Source organism: Erpetoichthys calabaricus, chromosome 1 (assembly GCF_900747795.2).
Source record: "Erpetoichthys calabaricus chromosome 1, fErpCal1.3, whole genome shotgun sequence".
Classification (NCBI taxonomy): domain Eukaryota; kingdom Metazoa; phylum Chordata; class Cladistia; order Polypteriformes; family Polypteridae; genus Erpetoichthys; species Erpetoichthys calabaricus.
The window spans coordinates 331914137-331934276 of NC_041394.2; the positions used below are offsets into that span (position 1 = coordinate 331914137).

Genomic DNA, 20140 nt, shown 5'->3' on the forward strand with positions numbered 1-20140 from the left:
TTCTTTTATCCGGATGTCCCAAACAATCAGAAAGGGGATTCATCAGAGAAAATGACTTTACCCCAGCAGTCCAGTCCCTGTACCTTTTGCAGAATATCAGCCTATCCCTGATGTTTTTCTTGACACCAGGGCATCCTTTAAAAGTCTTCGTCTCCCTCACTGTGTGTGCAGATGCCCTCACACCTGCCTGCTGCCATTCCTGAGCAAGATATGCACTGGTGGTGCCTAAAAACACAGCCATGAATAAAGAATGGGACCAAAACATCCTCAGAGAGCACCTTCTCCTAACCATCCCAAAGGGTAGGTGATACACAATGCCTTTTCCAGCATGATGGGGCACTGGGCCATAATGCAAAAGTGAGAACTAAGAGGCCTGGGGAACAAAACATCGAAATTTGGGGTCAATGGCCAGGAAACTCCCCATTGAGAACTTGTGGTCAATCCTTAAGAGGCGGGTGGACAAAGAAAATTCTGACAAACTCCAAGCATTGACGATGCAAGAATGGGCTGCTGCCATCATTCAGGATTTGGCCCAGAAGTTGATTGACAGCCTGCCAGAGCAAATTGCAGAGGTCTGGAAAAAGAAAGAAGGGCCAACACTTCAAATATGGTCTCTGCATAAACTTCATGTATTTGTCAATAAAAGCCTTTGAAACTTATGAAATGCTTGTAATTCTACTTCAGTATACCATAGAAACATCTGACAAAAAGATCTAAAAACACTGAAGCAGCAAACTTTGTGAAAACCAATAGTTGTGTCATTCTCAGAACTTTTGGGCATAACTGTATACAATAAGAATATACATGTCTAGTGATGGAACTGCTGATGAAGGGAATCTCAAAAATAAAAAGGTGGTTTTGAAATTAAATACCATTTGATTTTACTTGTTGCAGGTTAAGGTAACAAATCACACCAGAGCATACTTGTTAATTGAGTTTTGCATTTTTTTTGATTCTACCGGAAGCCTTGAACATATTATCAGAAGAAAATGGAGTTCTGTCACAGAGTAAAGTTGTACAGATGAAGTGGACAGGTACAACAGGAATGACGTACAACTGTGCAACCATAAAGAAAACACGTGTTTTTACATCTGCAAAACTGTGTCCCTGTGGACATTTTTGGAGAGTAACACAAAACCGATACAATGCAACATTAACTCAAAGTTAACTGTTGAAAAACTAAAACTAAATAAAATCTAAAAAATAAAATCAAAGACAAAACCACTCAAACAGACAAACCATGCCAAAGTTTCCCTAATGAACATTGGTGCATGTAAGTAAAGCATAACTCCCATATTGTATAAAGAATATAAAAGGCAGCTCAAAAGCAGATTCTAGATGATAATAAAGTTCTTTAGCAAGTCAATAACAAGTAGGGTACTGATCTTAGGGTGTATTGAACCTTAACAATGTGCTGAATAAAATCAATACAGCAAGCAATTCAAGATGAATGAAGAGCTCTTCAGAGCAGGAAGGTGCAGGTTATAACAAAACTGTCTGTTGCGGTAAATGTCTCCAAATAAAAAGTAGGCTGATCCAAAAGTTATTTTCAGTTTAGCAGAGAGAGAGAGAGAGAGAGTAAATATGGCTGAAGTCCTGCAGCACTTGCTTTTTGAACAACTGGGAAAGCCATATGGCTTGTGTGCTGCTCTGTAAAGGGACTGAAGTTATGCAGAAGAAAGTAAATTCAAGACTCTGCCAAAGTTAATACACTGCCTGGCCAAAAAAAAAAGTCGCCACCTGGATTTAACTAAGCAAATAGGTACAAGCCTCCTATTGGATAATTACTGCATGGGCGATTATCTTTCAGCTGGCAACAAGTTATTTAACCCCAACTGGTACAATGAGTTGCTTCTTATTTCTTAAAAAATCATGTCGAAAGACACATCTCGTTGTCGCGGAAAAGAGGTTAGTCTGTTTGAGAAGGGTCAAATCATTGGCATGCATCAAGCAGAGAAAACATCTAAGGAGATTGCAGAAACTACTAAAATTGGGTTAAGAACTGTCCAACGCATTATTAAAAACTGGAAGGATAGTGGGGACCCATCGTCTTGGAGGAAGAAATGTGGCCGGAAAAAAATCCTGAATGATCGTGATCGGCGATCACTTAAACGTTTGGTGAAATCAAATCGAAGACAAACAACAGTAGAACTGCTGCAGTTGGTCAGGTCTAGGTTCAGCAACAGTATGTGCTCCAAGAATGAGGTCAGCTGACTACCTGAATATACTGAATGACCAGGTTATTCCATCAATGGATTTTTTCTTCCCTGATGGCACGGGCATATTCCAAGATGACAATGCCAGGATTCATTGGGTTCAAATTGTGAAAGAGTGGTTCAGGGAGCATGAGACATCATTTTCACACATGGATTGGCTACCACAGAGTCCAGACCTTAACCTCATTGAGAATCTTTGGGATGTGCTGGAGAAGGCTTTGCGCAGTGGTCAGACTCTACCATCATCAATGCAAGATCTTGGTGAAAAATTAATGCAACACTGGATGGAACTAAATCTTGTGACATTGCAGAAGCTTATCGAAACAATGCCACAGCGAATGCGTGCCGTAATCAAAGCTAAAGGCAGTCCAATGAAATATTAGAGTGTGTGACCTTTTTTTTTGGCCAGGCAGTGTATTTTGACAGTGTACATCCTTCAGAATTTCAGACACTGGATTGTCTTCCTCTGCACCCTCTTTAAGCTCCACAGTCCTTGCGTTGTCTATGTGAAACTAGTCCTCTTGATCAACAAGTTTAACTTTTCAAGTCAGCAGCGGCTTGCTGAGTACATCTATAGTATAAAGTTGGTCTGCACTGTTGTATTCAGCATGGTAGTAAGTACGAGAAGGAGATCACTGATTGAGTCCCAGTGGGCGTTCCTGCTGTCAGTGGATTCCGCTGGTGGATACTACATCTTCTTTGACATACTAAAGAGTTCAGCCTTTGGCCTGAAGGAGACATTTTCTCAAGATTGACTGTAAGTAGCTATTTGCCATCTTTCAGAGATTATATTACAAGTAGGAAGGGACAGAAGGTAGAATAATGGACTCTACGAAGTCCCACATAATAATCATCTGGTTATTTTGTATCAGATGCATTACAGAAGAGCTGAAGCTGATGCTAAGCATGTTCAGGCCCGGCCAGTACTTGCATGGGAGACAATCTAGGAAAAGCTTGGGTTGGTGCTGGTAGAGGTGTTGTTGAAGCCAACAGGGGGCGCTTACCCTGTTGCCTGAATGTGGATCCCAATGCCCCAGTGCAGTGATGGGGACACTGTGCTGTAAACATGGCACCATGCTTCGGATGAGATGTAAAACCAAGGTCCTGGCTCTCTGTGGTCATAAAGAATCCCTGGCCATCTTTAGTAAACAATAGGTTGTATCCCGATATCCAAGCTAAATTGACCTCCTTGGCCTAGTCATTCTGGCTCCCTAATAATCCCATCTCTCTCTCTCTCTCACACACTTCACCACCTAATAGCTCATGTGTGGTTAAATGTACTGGTGCACAAATGGCTGCCATCACACAATTAGGTGGGTGGTACATATTAGTGGAGGTTGAAGTGGCTCCCCACTCACTAAAGTGCTTCAGTAGTGAGTAGAATGCTATATAAATGTAAAGAATTATTATAATCCTTTGGCCATCAGCACCTACCACTTAGCAATAAGATGAGTTACTGTTTCCGACTCTAACCAACACAATCTGTACTTATTGGTTTGCCATCTTTTTCCATTGTTACCTTGTTGTGCACAGGCCAGTACCCTGTGCAGTCATAGTGTGCGTCTTGGCTTCAGTTCACCTTTGCTAAGTCATTCATTGGTTAAGTGCAGATCCACATAAGATTGGAGAAGGAACTCTGAATACTTTCCCCTGTATTTGTGATCTTTCATCTTTCTAGTTCATCTCCCTTCTCTATTGGTCAAGACTTCTGAACTCCTAGTTTTGCAGTCAGTTGTGCTGCTGCTGACTGTGCACAAGCTGTGAGTATATGTGTCTTCATAATGCTTGAATAAGCTTTATAATTGAGGTTGTTTTGTGTTTTGACTTCATGTTGAAATACTTTCTGTACATGTTAGTTTTAGGAATTCATAAGGGACATATGCACCTTGCGCATAGTCAATTTCAATCATACCCATGTCTAATTCACATCTTGCAATGTATAATCTAGGGACACATTGAGTGTTATATATTAATTTGTATGTGTGCAGTAGTTTTCTGTCCAATCTATGATACCAAAGCTGTATGACAAGATGGAAATGGCCATCAAGTTCATGACCTGAATTTTATTGTGCATTACAAGGTAACTCCTGAGGATTGTCTTCGTTCAATGGATGTATTCTTTCCTGATGTTCCGCTTTAGTCTCTTCTCATTCATTTCTGTACTTCATTTATCTCTAGGTGTTTATTTTTCTTTTGGGTTTATTTCTTTGATGACATAATTCTTTACCAAGATCAAAATTTTCACTAGTTGCAAATTTTATGTTCATGAAGGTCACTGATCAAGTTCAAAGGTCATTTGGAAGTTGTTCTTTTACGAGTATGAATTCTTGTGTGTCTCCAAAAATCGCTACTCCTGGTGAACCTTTTGCCGCAGTCAGAACAGAAATATGGCTTTTCTCCATTATGTACTCTTCTGTGGTTGCGAAGGTGGCTTGCTTGTGAGAATCCTTGGCCACATTCTGAACAGAAATATGGCTTCTCTCCAGTGTGAATTCTTGTGTGGCTCTGAAGGGTGCTCTTTTGTGAGAATCCTTTGCCACATTCAAGACAGCCATATGGCTTCTCTCCGGTGTGAATTCGTTTGTGGGCCTGAAGACTGCTTGTTTGTGAAAAGCCTTTGCCACAATCAGAACAGCTATATGGCTTCTCTCCGGTGTGAACTCTCATGTGAATGCGAAGATTGCGTCTGGTAGACAATTGTTTGCCACAATCAGAACAGGAATATGTCTTGTCCCTAGTATCAACACTTTTGCATTTCTGAACAGTGCCATTAGGCAATTGATTTTCACTATCAGAATTGCTACATTGCTTCTCCACAGCATGAATACTTGTGTGCTTCTGAAGATTGTCACTGCAGGAGAATCGTTTACCACATTCAGAACAGCAATATGGCTTGTCTCCGGTGTGAACTTTTGCATGCTTTTGGAGACTGCAACTGGCAGAGAATTGCTTTCCACAGTCAGAACAGCAATACAACCCCTTTCCAAATGTTCTTGTGTGTCTTTTAAAATTGCCACTCCTAGTGAATGTTTTGCCACATTCTGAACAGCAATATGGCTTTTCTCCAGTGTGAACTCTTTTATGGTTGCGAAGATTGCTTATTTGTGAAAATTGTTTGCCACATTCAGGACAGGAATATGGCTTCTCTCCAGTGTGAATTCTTGTGTGACTCTGAAGAGTACTCTTTTGTGAGAATCTTTTGCCACATTCAGTACAGCTATATCTCTTTTCTCCAGTGTGAATTCTTTTGTGGGTCTGAAGAGTGCTTAATCGAGAGAATTGTTTGCCACATTCAGGACAGCTATATGGCTTCTCTCCAGTGTGAATTCTTGTGTGAGCATGAAGATTGCGTCCAGTGGAAAACTGCTTGCCACATTCAAAACAGGAATATGGCTGGTCTCCAGTGTCAATTCCTGTGCATTTCTTAAGTGTGCTACTGTTGGAGAATTGTTGTCCACTATCAGAATGGCAATATGGCTTCTGTACGGTGTGAATTCTTGCATGCAACTTAAGATTACCTCTGCAGAAAAAATGTTTGCCGCATTCATAACAGCAATATGGCCTCTCTCTTTTGTGAATTTTTGCATGCTTCTGGAGACTGCAACTGCTAGGGAATTGTTTGCCACAGTCAGAGCAGGAGTATGACCTTTTTTCACTACTATCTATGTGTTTCTTTAATTCACCAGCACTGACAAATCTTTTGCCACAATCAGAACAGCAATATGGCTTTTCTCTAGTGTGAATTCTTGAGTGATTGTGAAGTGTGGCCTTTTGTGAGAAGCGTTTACCACAGTCAGAACAGCCATATGGCTTCTCACCAGTATGAATTCTTTTGTGTGTTTGAAGAGTACTTGTTCGTGAGAATTCCCTGCCACATTCAGAACAGCTATATGGTTTCTCTCCAGTGTGAACTCTCATGTGGATGTGAAGATTGCGTCGGGTAGACAATTGTTTGCCACATTCAGGACAGCAATATAGCTTGGCTCCAGTGTGAATTCTTGTGCATTTCTCAAGAGTGCTACTGTTACAGCTTTCAGAAGAGCAACTTCTCTGTAAAGCAGCTGGCATCACACTCTCTGATCCAGATGTCACTGTCTTCTTATTCTGATCTTGCTGTGGCTGCTGAGGTCTGCACTGACATGGGGTTTTAAGAAATGAAGACGAGGAAATGTTGTTACTCTCTTCTCCATCTGCCAAAACATATGAATTCACAAATTAATTTTGATACAAGAATTAAAAAAATCTAAAAGGAAATACTTCAGTGTAAAATTCTCTGTTCTTGTTAAAAAAAAAAACATAACTCTACCACCCCACTATTTTTTTTGATGGTACACTTTTTCTCTGCTTAGAACAAAAATTGATTGCTATTCAAAATACCAAAAAAAACACCTCACTTTGTAAAACATTGAGACACTGAAGACAAAGACAATGTAAGATGGAAGGCAAGCTGTATTGTTGTGAGTCAACCCATCAAATTCATAATGCACGTTTAGTCATATGGGTGACATGCTGGCACATGGATAACTTTTCTGTCTCGCACCTTCAGAGTCCTTGGTTCAGTTCCCCACAATATCCCACAGATATCATGATTATTGACAACATATGTGAGTGTGTGCATGTCTTAATGAATGGACTGATTCACGGCATACTAGAGCAGCCTGACTTTCAAGCTATAGCTTCCTGCAGCTGAAATCTGTTTGAACTGGCTCTTTGTTTTCAAAAATGAACTCCTTCAATGAGAATGATATTAGCCCTCAGTAGCCAATGTTTAAAGTAGATCACTGTAAAGTTCATTTCATTTTATCTGATTTTATTCATATAAACAGAAACAATACACAATTAGGTACGAAAGCTGACAGAAAAAAGACAAGTGCCTAAAATAACACACGAGGCAAGCTGACTGACAGAGGGGGAAGATTCACTATCTTAGCAAATATGACAAGAAGATAAGCAACAAACAACTGTTCACTGCCAAAGTAGGATATTGAGGGAAAGAAGGAGTGTGTAGTGACCCAAAAGTTCAGTTACTGTTTTGAAGTGGCTGTTCTGTTTTCTGTGAGTGATGATCCAGCAAACCAGAAATACCCATGTGTGGAGCTTGCATGATCATGATCCAGACTCCTGAACTTTAGGAAATGTACAAATGCTTAGGCATTGCCCAGAACAGCAGAACTCACCTATAGATGGTTGGAAGACATCACTTCTGCCCGTGCCTAGGACAACATGCTTTCCTACACTCTGTCTCGAAGCTGTACAAGCACTGATCACAGGAAACCCCAACTGTATCATGCTTTGGCCAAGTATAGCTCTCCGTTGAGTATTACATTCTTAATCCTATATTAAGTATAATTTCCTTTAATGTTATTGATTTTTTTCTACCTTTTAGAATCAGATAGATATATCTTTATGTATAGTATATTGCTGGGTTAGTAATGGCTGCAGTCTCTAACAAACCTCATCCCAGGGTGCATGCAACCCCTGCTGGATACATTTGGCAGTGCGAGCAGGACTGTAGCACAATTCCTAACCACAACAAATTCATTCTGATGCTTCAGATGATATCAGCAAGGAAAAGACCAGCAATTAAAACTAGAATTACCAAAGACTACGAAAAAACTTGTAATTCCGGCCCAATTTAAATCTGCTTGCACCTCTCCGTCTGCATCTTTTTCCTTGTAAATGTGTTGATAATCCCAAGCAGCAAGCAACCTGCTATCTATTCCTTCCACCGCAACAGAAATGGCAAAAACCTCTCCCAGCTCAAGCCTTGTTTATCAGGGAGTCAGATACCTAGAGCTGTATAGGCTAAATAATATATCATTATTTGGAACACATGCATTTCATGTGTGTTCCGTATCTATAAAGATCTATGTAAGTATAGGATGACAGGAAATGCAAGAAATGTTGAACACATACCTAAAAGACAAACTTTTTTCCTGTTTTTGTACTAACAGCAAAATTTTGACATGAAGTGTATAATGTGTGAAGACTGAAGTCCAAATATCAAGCACTTTCAGAAAAGTTACAAATATAACAGAACAAATGCACTTTTATTCAAGACTATAACTGGAGAAAAAGAAATCAGGTTAGTGTACGTCGTGGTAGCGACTAATTTGGTAGTACAGTGGTAAGAGCTGCTGACTCCTATTCAAAAGGTCGCGGGTTCGAGCCTTCCCGTGTCCCAAAATAAACATTTAGAATAGTGAGCTACTCTTAGTTCTAGTGTTGAGCAGATTGGCCACCCATGGCTGGGTAATCAACATCCTAGCTACAATTGGACAGGGAGCTGGCTTTCCCACAGTTGTAAGTTGGCAGGCTTGAAGCTAGGTTTAAAATGTCATTAGTACATGTAGCAAGCAATAGGAAAAATGCTGTTTATGTGAACATTTATTTTTCGACTTGGGTTTAAAAATCCCACCGAGAAGAAATGTGGGGAATAAAGTGACATTAGTCATAGGCACAGTTAACTTGAACCGAGATCTCCGTAATGGTAAGGGATAGGAGTTAAGGAAATATGTGAGAAAAATTTGGATACCTTACGCTTAATGGATTTACAGATGCTTGTTAAAGCACAAGTAGAAAATAAGTGCCATATTGGGGACCACTGTTATTCACAAACTATGTTACACCGTTAACTATTAGAAAATGATGCGTTAGAAAAGTTACGAGAAACTGTGCACTATTAAGCGTTGGTGCATGCAGATACTGTGATGTGCAAGAAGGTGTGCTGTAGTTACCTTGCTGAAAGATGGGCCAACCATAGTTAAAACTAACAACAGCTTCAATGTCCTTGAAGCCTGCATAGCCTGGAGCCATGCAAACTAAAATCACAGCAGCGGCTTGCTATATAAAAGAACTGGGCGTGGTCTCCCCTCGACTTTCTTGTATACTCAGATATGGGGAGGGATATTTGAGGAGCAAACTGCAAGACAATAATTATATTTTTATATTATGTACATTAAAGAGCCAACAACAACAAACCAAATTAAAAATATATTGAACAATTGTTATAAAAGGAAAGTTGAATAAATCGGATTCAGCAGATGTATGAACAAAAGGTAAAGTACCACTTCTAGTTAATGGAAATAGGCTAAAAGTTGATAGAAATCTGCGTTTTGTACCTAATACTTGTATGCAAAATTTGGTTGACCTAAGTGAAAGCATACTCAAATTATCATGTTTTATATATATATATTATATATATTATATATATATATATATATATATATATATATATATATATATATACACACACACACACATAATTCCAAAAGTGGTATTTTTCGGACTCAGGGAGATCTAGAACATCGAGATTCATCAAAATGTCAAAATGGAGTTTTTGGACGATTACAATACTTTGCCGATACTTTGTGGTACCCAGCCGGGACACCCTAGAAGATCGGAGGAGGGCTTGTGCCTCCTCCAGACCTCGAGGGGGTGACCACCCTGGGGGCCACGGGTACAGAGCTGGGAACTCGACCCTGTATGGGCCCATGGTCACCGCCAGGGGGCACCCAATACCTGTAGGACCCTGGACCTCAGCACTTCCGCCACGCCAGGAAGTGCTGGGGGGAAGAAAAGCAGGGACACCCGGAGTGATTCCGGGGATACAGTCGGCACTTCCGCCACACTGGGACGTGTCGGTGGGAGATTGCCGGGGACACACCTGGAGCACATCTGGGTGCCTATATAAAGGGACCGCCTCCCTTCAGAGGATGGCTTGCGTCGGGAGAGCAGAGTGGACGAGGTCTCTGGAGGAGAGGAGGCAGCGGTCTGAAGGAAAGCCATAGTGTATTGGCCAGGACTGTGGGGTATTGGGGTTGAAGAGAGCATTATTGTAATATGGAAGACAGCAATAAACATGTGTGGGGTATTTACAACGTGTCTGCCTGTCTGTGTCCGGGTCATATTCCACAACTTCATATATGAGAAAGTCAGGGAGGTCTAAAATGTTGCAATTCATCAAAATCTCAACGTCGTATCTTTGGATGATTATGAAACTTTCCTAATACTTTGTATACGAGACAAAAAAAAATCAAATCTGTCCACCCGTTAAAAGCACCGTCTCAGGTAGCGCTACTTTCACTTTCCACTATGGCTGACACTCTATATCACTGCAGCTTTGAAGTCGCGGGGAAAAATAAAGGAAGTCACAACCCACAACAGTGATATGAGCCATCATAGTTATTAGTCAGCCATTCATACTGGGAATAGAAAAAAGAACAAACAACAAAAAAAGAAAGTTATCTTTTGAAGTATTGCTTAACTTACTGTACATGCTTGTGTTAATACTGTTTTTTTTTTTTTGTTGTTTTTTTTAAACTTAGGAGCAGTTGCTGACAAGGTTTTCGAAATATCTGATATAAATTTATTTCCAGAGTAAATCTGGGTTAAAGTATATGTTAAAATGTACGTAGTAAAACTAGGGGGCTTTGCCCCCTGCTCACTTCGCACTAGCCATTGTGTCTCTGTGGCTCGTATTACGAAGGGGGGGAGGGGGGCTGAAGGCACGTTAAGGAGATGTGGTTGGATCAGCTGCTGGCTTGCTGCTCCTACTGCTGAGCTGTGTGTTGATCATTTTAAAGTCTGTACAGCAGTTGATCTTTTGTCTCACTGCCTTGTCTCATGGGACATTAAAGTGTCTCCAAGAAAATCATGTATCGTCTCGTTCCAAGCCTTTCAACATTTTTTTTTTTATAATAGAGAGACATCTCCACTTTTACTTAAAAAGAGTGGTACACATGTGAAACATCTTTCTTTCAAACCCTGATCATATTTTAAGGAAAAATGTTTTTTTGGTAAGTATTAAGCTCAAGGGAGACAATTACTTTCAATTTTCTTCCCTTTCTTGTTCCTGATGTGTGTGTGTGTGTTAGGTTGTGTATTTTGAGTACTATTACGATGGAGAGTGTGGTGGCACAGTGGTGAGCACTCTGATGGGAAGTGAAGGTTCAAGCTTATATATGTTCTTTGTTGAGTTGGTATAGTCTCTGTGACCGCGTAGCTTTTTTCTGGGAATGCTTACTTGCTGTGGAATTGTGCTGCGTGGTTTACTAATGTAGCTGCGTTTAAAAGTTCTGTAGCTTTTAGTTTGCTTCATACGATGATCCAAGCATCAGTGTGATGTGTGATCAAATAATTCCACAGACAAATATCTTTGTTTTAAAAGTTTTAGTAAAATTTCAAAGCAAAACAGTTCCCACAAAAAATAGAGAAAACATTGATATAGCAAAGAAAAGTTTTTGTTTAAGAAAAGTTCTGCTTAAGGCTTGTAAATTGTGTTTCATTTCTCTAAGTTTGGTCATAGAGTTGTACTTGAGGCATGTTAGGCAAGTTAATCCCGTAAGCACAATCAGAAAACTGTATGCCATCTCCTACTTGGAAAGATACAGCAGGGAAAATAAGTAGGCGTCAACTTTTTTCTCAGTAAATATATTTCTAAAGCTAGTGACATGAAATTTTCACCAGATGTCGGTAACAACCCAAGTAATCCACGCATGCAAAGAAATCAAAACCAATAAGTCCATAAATTAAGTTATGTGTAATAAAGTGGAATGACACAGGGAATAAGTGTTCAACACGCTCACTGAAGTGTATTTAATATTTCACAGAAAAGTCTTTGTTTGCTAATGACAGCTTTACGATGCCTCCTGTATGGAGAAACGAGTCACATGCATTGCTCAGGTGTGACTTTGGCCCATTCTTCCACACAAACTGTCTTCAAATCTTAAAGGACTCTTCTATGAACTCTGATCTTCAGTTCTTTCCATAGATTTTCAGTTGGATTCGAGTCGGGTGATTGACTGGGCCATTCTAGCAGCCTAAAAACATGCAGTGGCCTTCAGATGATTCATTTGATTGGGACAAATGGAAACATTTACAAGATATATCAATAAAATGTAATGCAATTCTTCAAAAAGCTAAAAGTGTGGGGTTTCGATCTAGCTTGTATGTCATGGGTTGCAGAGAACAACCTGTAGCAATAATAAGTGCTCAGGCTCAAAAGAAGGAAAAAAATAAAGCTCATATTTTCTAAGGTAGAGAGTGCTGTACAAGGTCAACACAGTTAGCTTCCATTGTTGGATTTTGCTTGTGTCGAAAAATAACAGGAATGTAAGTGTGACAAGGATCAGAAACAGACCTGTAAATGAGAACCTCAGCTGTGTTAGGAGTCAGAAACTCTGGGCTTGTTCGGGACCAGGAGGAGGTTGCAGAGAAAGGAGACTCCGCTCTAGCGCAGAACCATTCTTAAGACAGTGAGCGATGTAGAGGATTTGGGATTTCAGGAATTAATGAGTCTATAATGTACCGAAGAAAGGGGTCATTACAAAATTAGTATGAGTGGAACTGTGAAACATATACAAAATAAAACGGCAAGAAAAATGTCACTCATGCATATCATGAAGGAACAGTGAAAGTACTTCATCTAACAAACATCCCAGCTATCCTCCCATTCCTGTTCCACTCTAAGACAACTGCCAAAATCGGGGCAAAGGAGGAACACAGAGGAGATCCTTTTCAGTGCTCTTTGTTCCCCTACCCTCATGACACAGAACAATTAAACTACCCAAATGATATGCCCTTTGTGTATGATGCCAGCTGGCATGGATGCAGGTTGTAATCATCTGTATGGATGTGTCCACCAGCCACGGTCCCCTCCAAATACACTTGCCAAAGCCTGAAAGTACAGATTTAGAATCAGTTTTTGATTGTAAATTGCTGCTGTTGGTCATCCGACATGGGAGTGAGTTAAGGCACAAACTGCCAGTTAAGACCAAACCACTGGCCAGTTTGTAATCCTAATCATGAGGACGGTGATCAGATCAAAACAACAACAACATTTATTTCTAGAGAACATTTTCATCCAAATGATGTAGCTCAAATTGCTTTACAAGATGAAGAAAGAAAAAATATAAAAATTAGGCGATACTAAGTAAAGAATAAAGTAAGGTCCGATGTCGAGGGAGGACAGAAAAAACAAACAAAAAAACAAAATCTGCAGGGGTTCCAAGGCCATGAGACCATCCAGCCCCCTCTAGGCAGTGGTGTAGCTCGAGTTAGCGTCACTAGGGGCGGGGCGGGGCTTCAATTTGCCACCCTCCAACGTATTCTGAATATGTTAACCTATTTAAATAGAAAATTAAAATGATGTATAGAGAAAAATTAAGATACATTTTGCATAGATTTATTTATATAGAGAGAAACAGCAATATTTTTTTCACATATCCATATTACTAACCAAGAATGCTAAACCGGATGATGGACGCAGGCACATCCGGCCATGGGCCGTAGCTGCAAAAAGACGTACTGCGCAGGCGCAAGAAAGGGCGGACGGGATACACACCAAGAGGGGGATTTAACAAGCCCCTGGAACACAAAAAAAAAAGAACACAAAACCACCCCACACACCCTACAAGCAACGGAACGGGACACACACAAAGAGGGGGATTCAACAAGCCCCTGGAACACAAAACGAAAGAAGACGCTCGCTCAACAACAATCCTCACCCACCCACCCCCCCCCCCCCCCCAATCAATAAGAAGTGACACCCAAAGCCACATATCTAAAGGAAATGTCCATATTAAACATACGTCATCTCAAAACCTTCACACTAGGCAGCATAGGTGGATCTCATTAAAATAAAGCACTATTAACCGTTCAACTGGAGAAAAGGCTCCATATTAACAGTGAGTGCGATCATCCTTAATACTTATACATATTTCGCACGCTGAGGAACACACGGTCACGGGTACAAAACGATTCGGATCGGATAACGGAACCAAACACACGAACACGAATGAAACAAAAAGAATACACGGCGGCGCATACAATGCGCTTCGGAAAATACGTGAGAAAAAATGTCTCGGATCAAAAAACGCAAAGCTCAAGTAACCCCGTTACAGAGACGTGCCCAAATGAACAGACACATTGAACGTAGATGCATACGGCGCGCGTCTCAAAGTGCTGCATCAAAACAAGCACGATTTCAAAAGAAAGAGCTTGCGTCTCAGACATGCAAAAAAGGGAGCAAAGCAACGCGCATATGACCGGCCAGAAAACAAGCAAGCAGGACTCAAAAAGCAGAAAGCTCAACTGACCGACATACAAAAACGGACAAGGCACGATACAAACAATGCACGACGTAGAGTGAAACGGACTTTGCGCAAAGCGGAGGCGGATCAATTAAAACTCAAAAATAGCGCGTCACAAATAATGGACATGCAACAACGCGGCACTCAAACTCCACAAGCAAAACATGCCCGTCGCAGACATCAACACCAGACGTCTGCTAAACGCTTACGCCAGTTGGCTGACAACGCTTTCAATAATGAGTCCACTATTAAGGAAAATTCATTGGGATTAATGAATGTCATTTGCAATCATTGTCATTCACTTAACTTCACAGAAGAAACAACTGGCAATACAAATAATGAATTTACACGTTGTTGTCAAAAGGGGCAGATTAGACTGCCTCCTTTACATTCATATCCTGAATATCTACAGAAGCTTCTAACTAAGGATGTGCCTGAAAGTAAAAACTTAGATATACTCCATCCATCCATCCATTATCCAACCCGCTATATCCTCACTACAGGGTCGCGGGGGTCTGCTGGAGCCAATCCCAGCCAACACAGGGCACAAGGGCCGGGCAGGGCGCCAGCCCACTGCAGGGCGCACACAACACCAAGCACACACTGGAACAATTCAGGATCGCCAATGCACCTAACCTGCATGCCTTTGGACTGTGGGAGGAAACCCACGCAGACACGGGGAGAACATGCAGACTCCACGCAGGGAGGACCCGGGAAGTAAAAACTTAGATCCTACAATACTTCATTTGCTTTTGCATCTACCGGAGTACATATCAGGCCACCAAAAGGCAATGGCCCATACTGCTTTCGCATATGTGGTTAACACAACGCACTATATTATGTCCAAAAAATATTAATGTTAATCACATTATTAACCAGGTCATTTCATTACTTCCTGGAGAGACACGGCTCTTTCTAAGCTCTGACAAAGTTGACTCTGATGACGACAATGAACATCTGAATTTCCCATTAGAATATTTGAACACTCCTAACCCGGACGAATGACCACAACACAACCTTACCCTTAAAAACGGAACAATAATCATGCTATTAAGAAACCTTAACACTAAACAGGGTTTATGCAATGGCACACGGTTAGTCGTCAACACCATAACACACAATGTTATTCAAGCAACAGTTCTTTCAGATTCACTTGCTAACAATACTGTTCTCATTCTTGGAATTGACCTTACGAGTTCTGACCTAGAATTACCTTTTACATTGAAACACCGACAGTTCCCCATTAAACCTGCATTTGCCATGACCAGCAACAAATCACAAGGACAAACCATGGACAAGGTTGGCATCTACCTCTCTGAACCCGTTTTTGGACATGGACAACTTTATTTTGCCTCTCATGTGTTCGACGTTCATCTCACATTAAAGTTAAAATTAAAAATGATCCATGCCAAGGAAGACTCATTCAAAGACTAGACACCATCTTTACTACTAATGTTGTATACAGAGAAATATTCCTATAAAACATTACTCTATGCCAAACACTCTATTTTGTATTTATATAGGCATCATCCAAACCTGCACACTATTCTATATCTAATTCATACATCTCACTCTTTGTCATGCCCCAACGCCAGGGGTTGGCGAGCGAAGCGAGCAGGGGGCAGAGCCCCCTAGTAATTATTTATAAGCATCAACTAGACAAGAATATAGTACAGACGCACTGATAAGCCATGTTCTGATTATTAGTTTAATATAATTACGCTGCGAAAACCAGAACCAGTGTCATGTACAAGTGATAGGTGGGGATGTGCAAGAATGCATTCGGATTGTTAACGAAACGAAATTATACATTGTGAATTAGTTGTTTATCTTCCTAGGAAATTATTATCGGTGTAATGAATTTGTGAGTTTCCCCTTGGGATTAATAAAGTATCTATCTATCTAATGTTTCTGTTTATTTTTGTTATTGCCTCATAAATTTCAACTGCTGTGTCTAATGCCGTCACAGAAGGACCGTCTGAAAATTATTATTTTTTTTTTTTTTAATATTTTTATTTTATTAATTTTCATTGTAATCATTCCATACAAACAGATCAATTTATAACCCAACAGATTTGAAGACTAATCAAACCCCACCCCTGAGAAGGAGAGCTTAGCTAAAGGAAAATTGCTTTAGGCTTTTTAATAAGGCAACATTAAACAAAAGAAAGGCAGAAGTAAATATCTATGTAAATAAGAGATGGAGAAGGGAGTTAAATGCAATAATAGTTATTTCTCTTATTCTAAAATAATATTGATTAAATCCTGCCATGTTTTGAAAAAATGTTGTACAGATCCTCTAACTGAAAATTTGATTTTTTCCAATTTCAAATAATATAAAACATCGGTTTCCCACTGACTTATAAGAGGAGAATTAGGATTCTTCCAATTTAACAGAATAAGTCTGCGTGCCAAAAGTGTAGTGAATGCAATCACAGTTTGCTTGTCCTTCTCCAATTCAAGTCCATCTGGAAGGACACCAAACACAGCTGTTAATGGGTTAGGAGGGATTGTGATACCAAGGCTGTCTGAGAGGCACTTAAAAATTTGTGTCCAAAATGATGTTAGTTTGGTGCAGGCCCAGAACATGTGACCCAGTGAGGCAGGAGCTTGGTTGCATCGCTCGCAGGTTGGATCCTGGCCTGGAAACATTTTGGACAGTTTTAAGCAAGACAGATGAGCTCGATATATAATTTTTAGTTGAATAATTCTATGCTTTGCGCATATAGAACTCGAGTGAATTCTCTGCTTTGCTACCTTCCACTCCTTTTCTGATATATTGATTAAGAGATCTTCTTCCCAATGTCCTCTTGGATCTTTGAAAGGTAGGGACTCTAATAAGATTTTATATATTGCGGAAATAGTGTTTGTTTCCTCGAAATTGAGCAGTATTTTTTCCAGCATTGTGGAGGGTGCAAGGTGGGGGAAATCGGGCAATTTCTGTTTAACAAAATTTCTAATTTGAAGATAGTAAAAGAAATGTGTAGCTGGGAGGTTAAATTTTGAACGTAATTGTTCAAAAGATGTAAATATGTTGTCTATATAAAGATCTCTGAGCATTTTAATCCCAAAACTTTTCCAGGTATTAAAAACTGGATATACTTGCGAAGGTTGAAAGAGGTGGTTCTCTTGCAGAGGTGCCACTGATAAAAGATTTTGCATCTTAAAATGCTTCCTAATTTGGTTCCATATTCTGAGTGAGTAAAGCACAATTGGGTTATTAGTATATTTGCGATAACTTTCATTTATTGGAGAGCAGAGCAGGGAATATAAAGAAGTACTACAGGATTTTACTTCTATTGCGGACCAAGCCTGTGTATGTGCATTTATTTGTGTCCAGGTTTTTATGGCTTGTATGTTTGCTGCCCAGTAATAAAAATGAAAATTAGGTAAAGCCATGCCACCTTCTGCCTGAGGTCTTTGTAGGGTCGCTCTTCAGATATGTGGGTGTTTTGAGTTCCAAATGAATGAGGTTATTATTGAATCTAACTGTTGTCAGAAGAACTACCAAAAGACATCGAGAAGGTTTGGGGCAGCCACCCATTTAATCGATTATGGCTGCAAAAGCTATTAAAGAACAGAGACATGTTCATTCAATCGAGTCCAAAACAGAACTGACTTCCAGGTAGCAAGATGGCAGCTTTAAAGGCCAGTAGCGGAAGTGATGTCATCCCGACCGGAACCAGAAGTGACGTCAGTGGCTGCCCCAGAGCCGGGTGGGATTTCCCAAGAATGGTCTGCAAAAGATCGAGAGGGAAAATTAGTGCACTCCGCCCCCCCCGGTCTGGCATGGAACTACCTGTATTTAAGCCCTTTAGCTGTCTCCTAAACACACGTGTGTGACACTGTTTAAAAAACGATTTATTGATATATATTGAAATGTTTTGAAATAAAAAGAGAAGTTTAGGAAGGATATTCATCTTAACAATGTTAATTCTTCCGGCTAGAGTGAGATGAAGGGTTGACCATCTATGCAAGTCTTGCTTAATTTTTTCCATACAGACGCCAAAATTTTGTTGATAAAGAGCTTTATGTTTACTTGTGATATTTACCCCTAGGTATTTAAACTGATCTGCTATGGTAAAAGGTAGGGTGTCTAATCTAATATTATATGCTTGTGAATTCACTGGAAAGAGTATACTTTTATTCAGATTAATTCTAAGACCAGATATCTTTTGAAATTCTGTTAGTGCTGTTAAAACAGCAGGGACAGTGCTTTCTGGGTCTGATATATATAAGACCATATCATCTGCATATAGAGAAATTTTCTGTTCCAGTCCTTCTCTGACAATCCCCTTTATCTGATAAGAATTTCGGCAGTGAACCGCCAGTGGTTCAATAACGATTGCAAACAACAGTGGCGACAAGGGACATCCTTGTCTGGTACCACGTTCTAGTTTAAAGTAGTCTGAGCAAATGTTATTAATACAAACTGAAGCTTCTGGATTGGTATACAGTAGTTTGATCCAAGTACAAATATTTGGGCCAAACCCAAATTTCTCCAATGCAGTGAAAAGGTGTTTGATTTTGCTGTTGAATATATAACATTAAACAAGCGTCGGAGATTTGAAGATTGGTGTCGGCCTTTAATAAATCCAGTTTGATCTTGTGATATTACCGAGGGCAGCACTATCTCCAATCTTCTAGCTAGGATTTTTGAGAGTATCTTAACATCATTATTCAGGAGTGAAATTGGTCTATATGATGCACATTGTAACAAGTCCTTATTTTGTTTAGGAAAGACGGTGATTAATGCTTGTCGAAATGTTTGAGGTAGTATTTGGTTGTCTCTAGCTTCTGTAAATGTTGCCAATAAGAGTGGAGCTAGCTGAGTGGAGAATTTCTTATAAAACTCTACGGGGTAACCATCAGGGCCTGATGATTTCCCGCTTTGTAGTGACTTTATAGCGTCTAGTAATTCTGTTAGCGTTAGAGGTTTATCCAGTTCCTCAGCACTTAAAGCATCTATTTGTGGTATTTGTGAATTATCCAGAAATGCATTAGATTCTGTGTTGTCTTCTTTGGGCTCAGTGGAATATAAAGACTTATAGTAATCTCTAAATGTGTGCATTATTTTATTATGGTCGATTTCTTCTCCATTCTTGTTGGTGATTACTGGTATTGCATTGTGAACTTCTTGTTTATGAATTTGTTGAGCTAAAAGCTTATTAGCTTTTTCTCCGTGTTCATAGTAATGCTGTCTAGACTTATAAATAAGTTGTTCAGTTTCTTTAGTTGTTAAGATGTTAAGTTCTGTATGCAGGGCCTGCCTTTTCCTGTGGAGAACTTCATTTGGACGCCTGGCTTGTTCTTCATCTATTCTAGTAATTTCATTTCTTAGCTCTGACACTTTCTTGGTTTCTAATTTATTTTTGTGGGAAAGATATGAAATAATCTGTCCTCTTAAGAAGGCCTTTAGAGTTTCCCAGAGTGTTCCTGCAGAAACCTCTGTGGACGTGTTTGTCTCTAGGAAGAAGCTGATTTGTTTGGATATAAATTCTGTGCAGTTCTCGTCTGCCAATAAAAGAGGGTTAAGACGCCATCTACGAGGTGAGTGTGAGGGGCTTAATGATTTTAGCTCCAAGACTAGAGGGGCATGGTCAGAGATAACAATTGTGTCATATTTGCATGATTTAATTGTAGGCAGGAAATTATTATCTATAAAAAAATAATCAATTCTTGAGTAGCTATAATGCACTGGTGAGTAGAACGAATATGTTCTTGAGTTTGGGTTAAGAAACCTCCAGGGGTCTGACAAGTTGTGATCATTCAAAAACTGTGTAATTATCTTTGCAGTATTAGATGTCGTCCCCCCTGTCACAGGAGTCCTAT

General features: G+C 40.0%; 1 protein-coding gene across 1 annotated transcript in view; it reads right to left on the reverse strand.

Annotated features, from left to right (window-relative positions):
* Positions 1–2668: 2668 nt before the first annotated feature.
* Positions 2669–20140, reverse strand: part of LOC114665988 (zinc finger protein 271-like) — a 29926-nt gene continuing 12454 nt past the window's right edge. The window contains exon 2 of the mRNA XM_028820683.2: positions 2669–6406. Coding sequence (XP_028676516.2) covers positions 4509–6406 — 1898 coding nt within the window. The 3' untranslated portion in view covers positions 2669–4508. The remainder of the gene's footprint in view (positions 6407–20140) is intronic.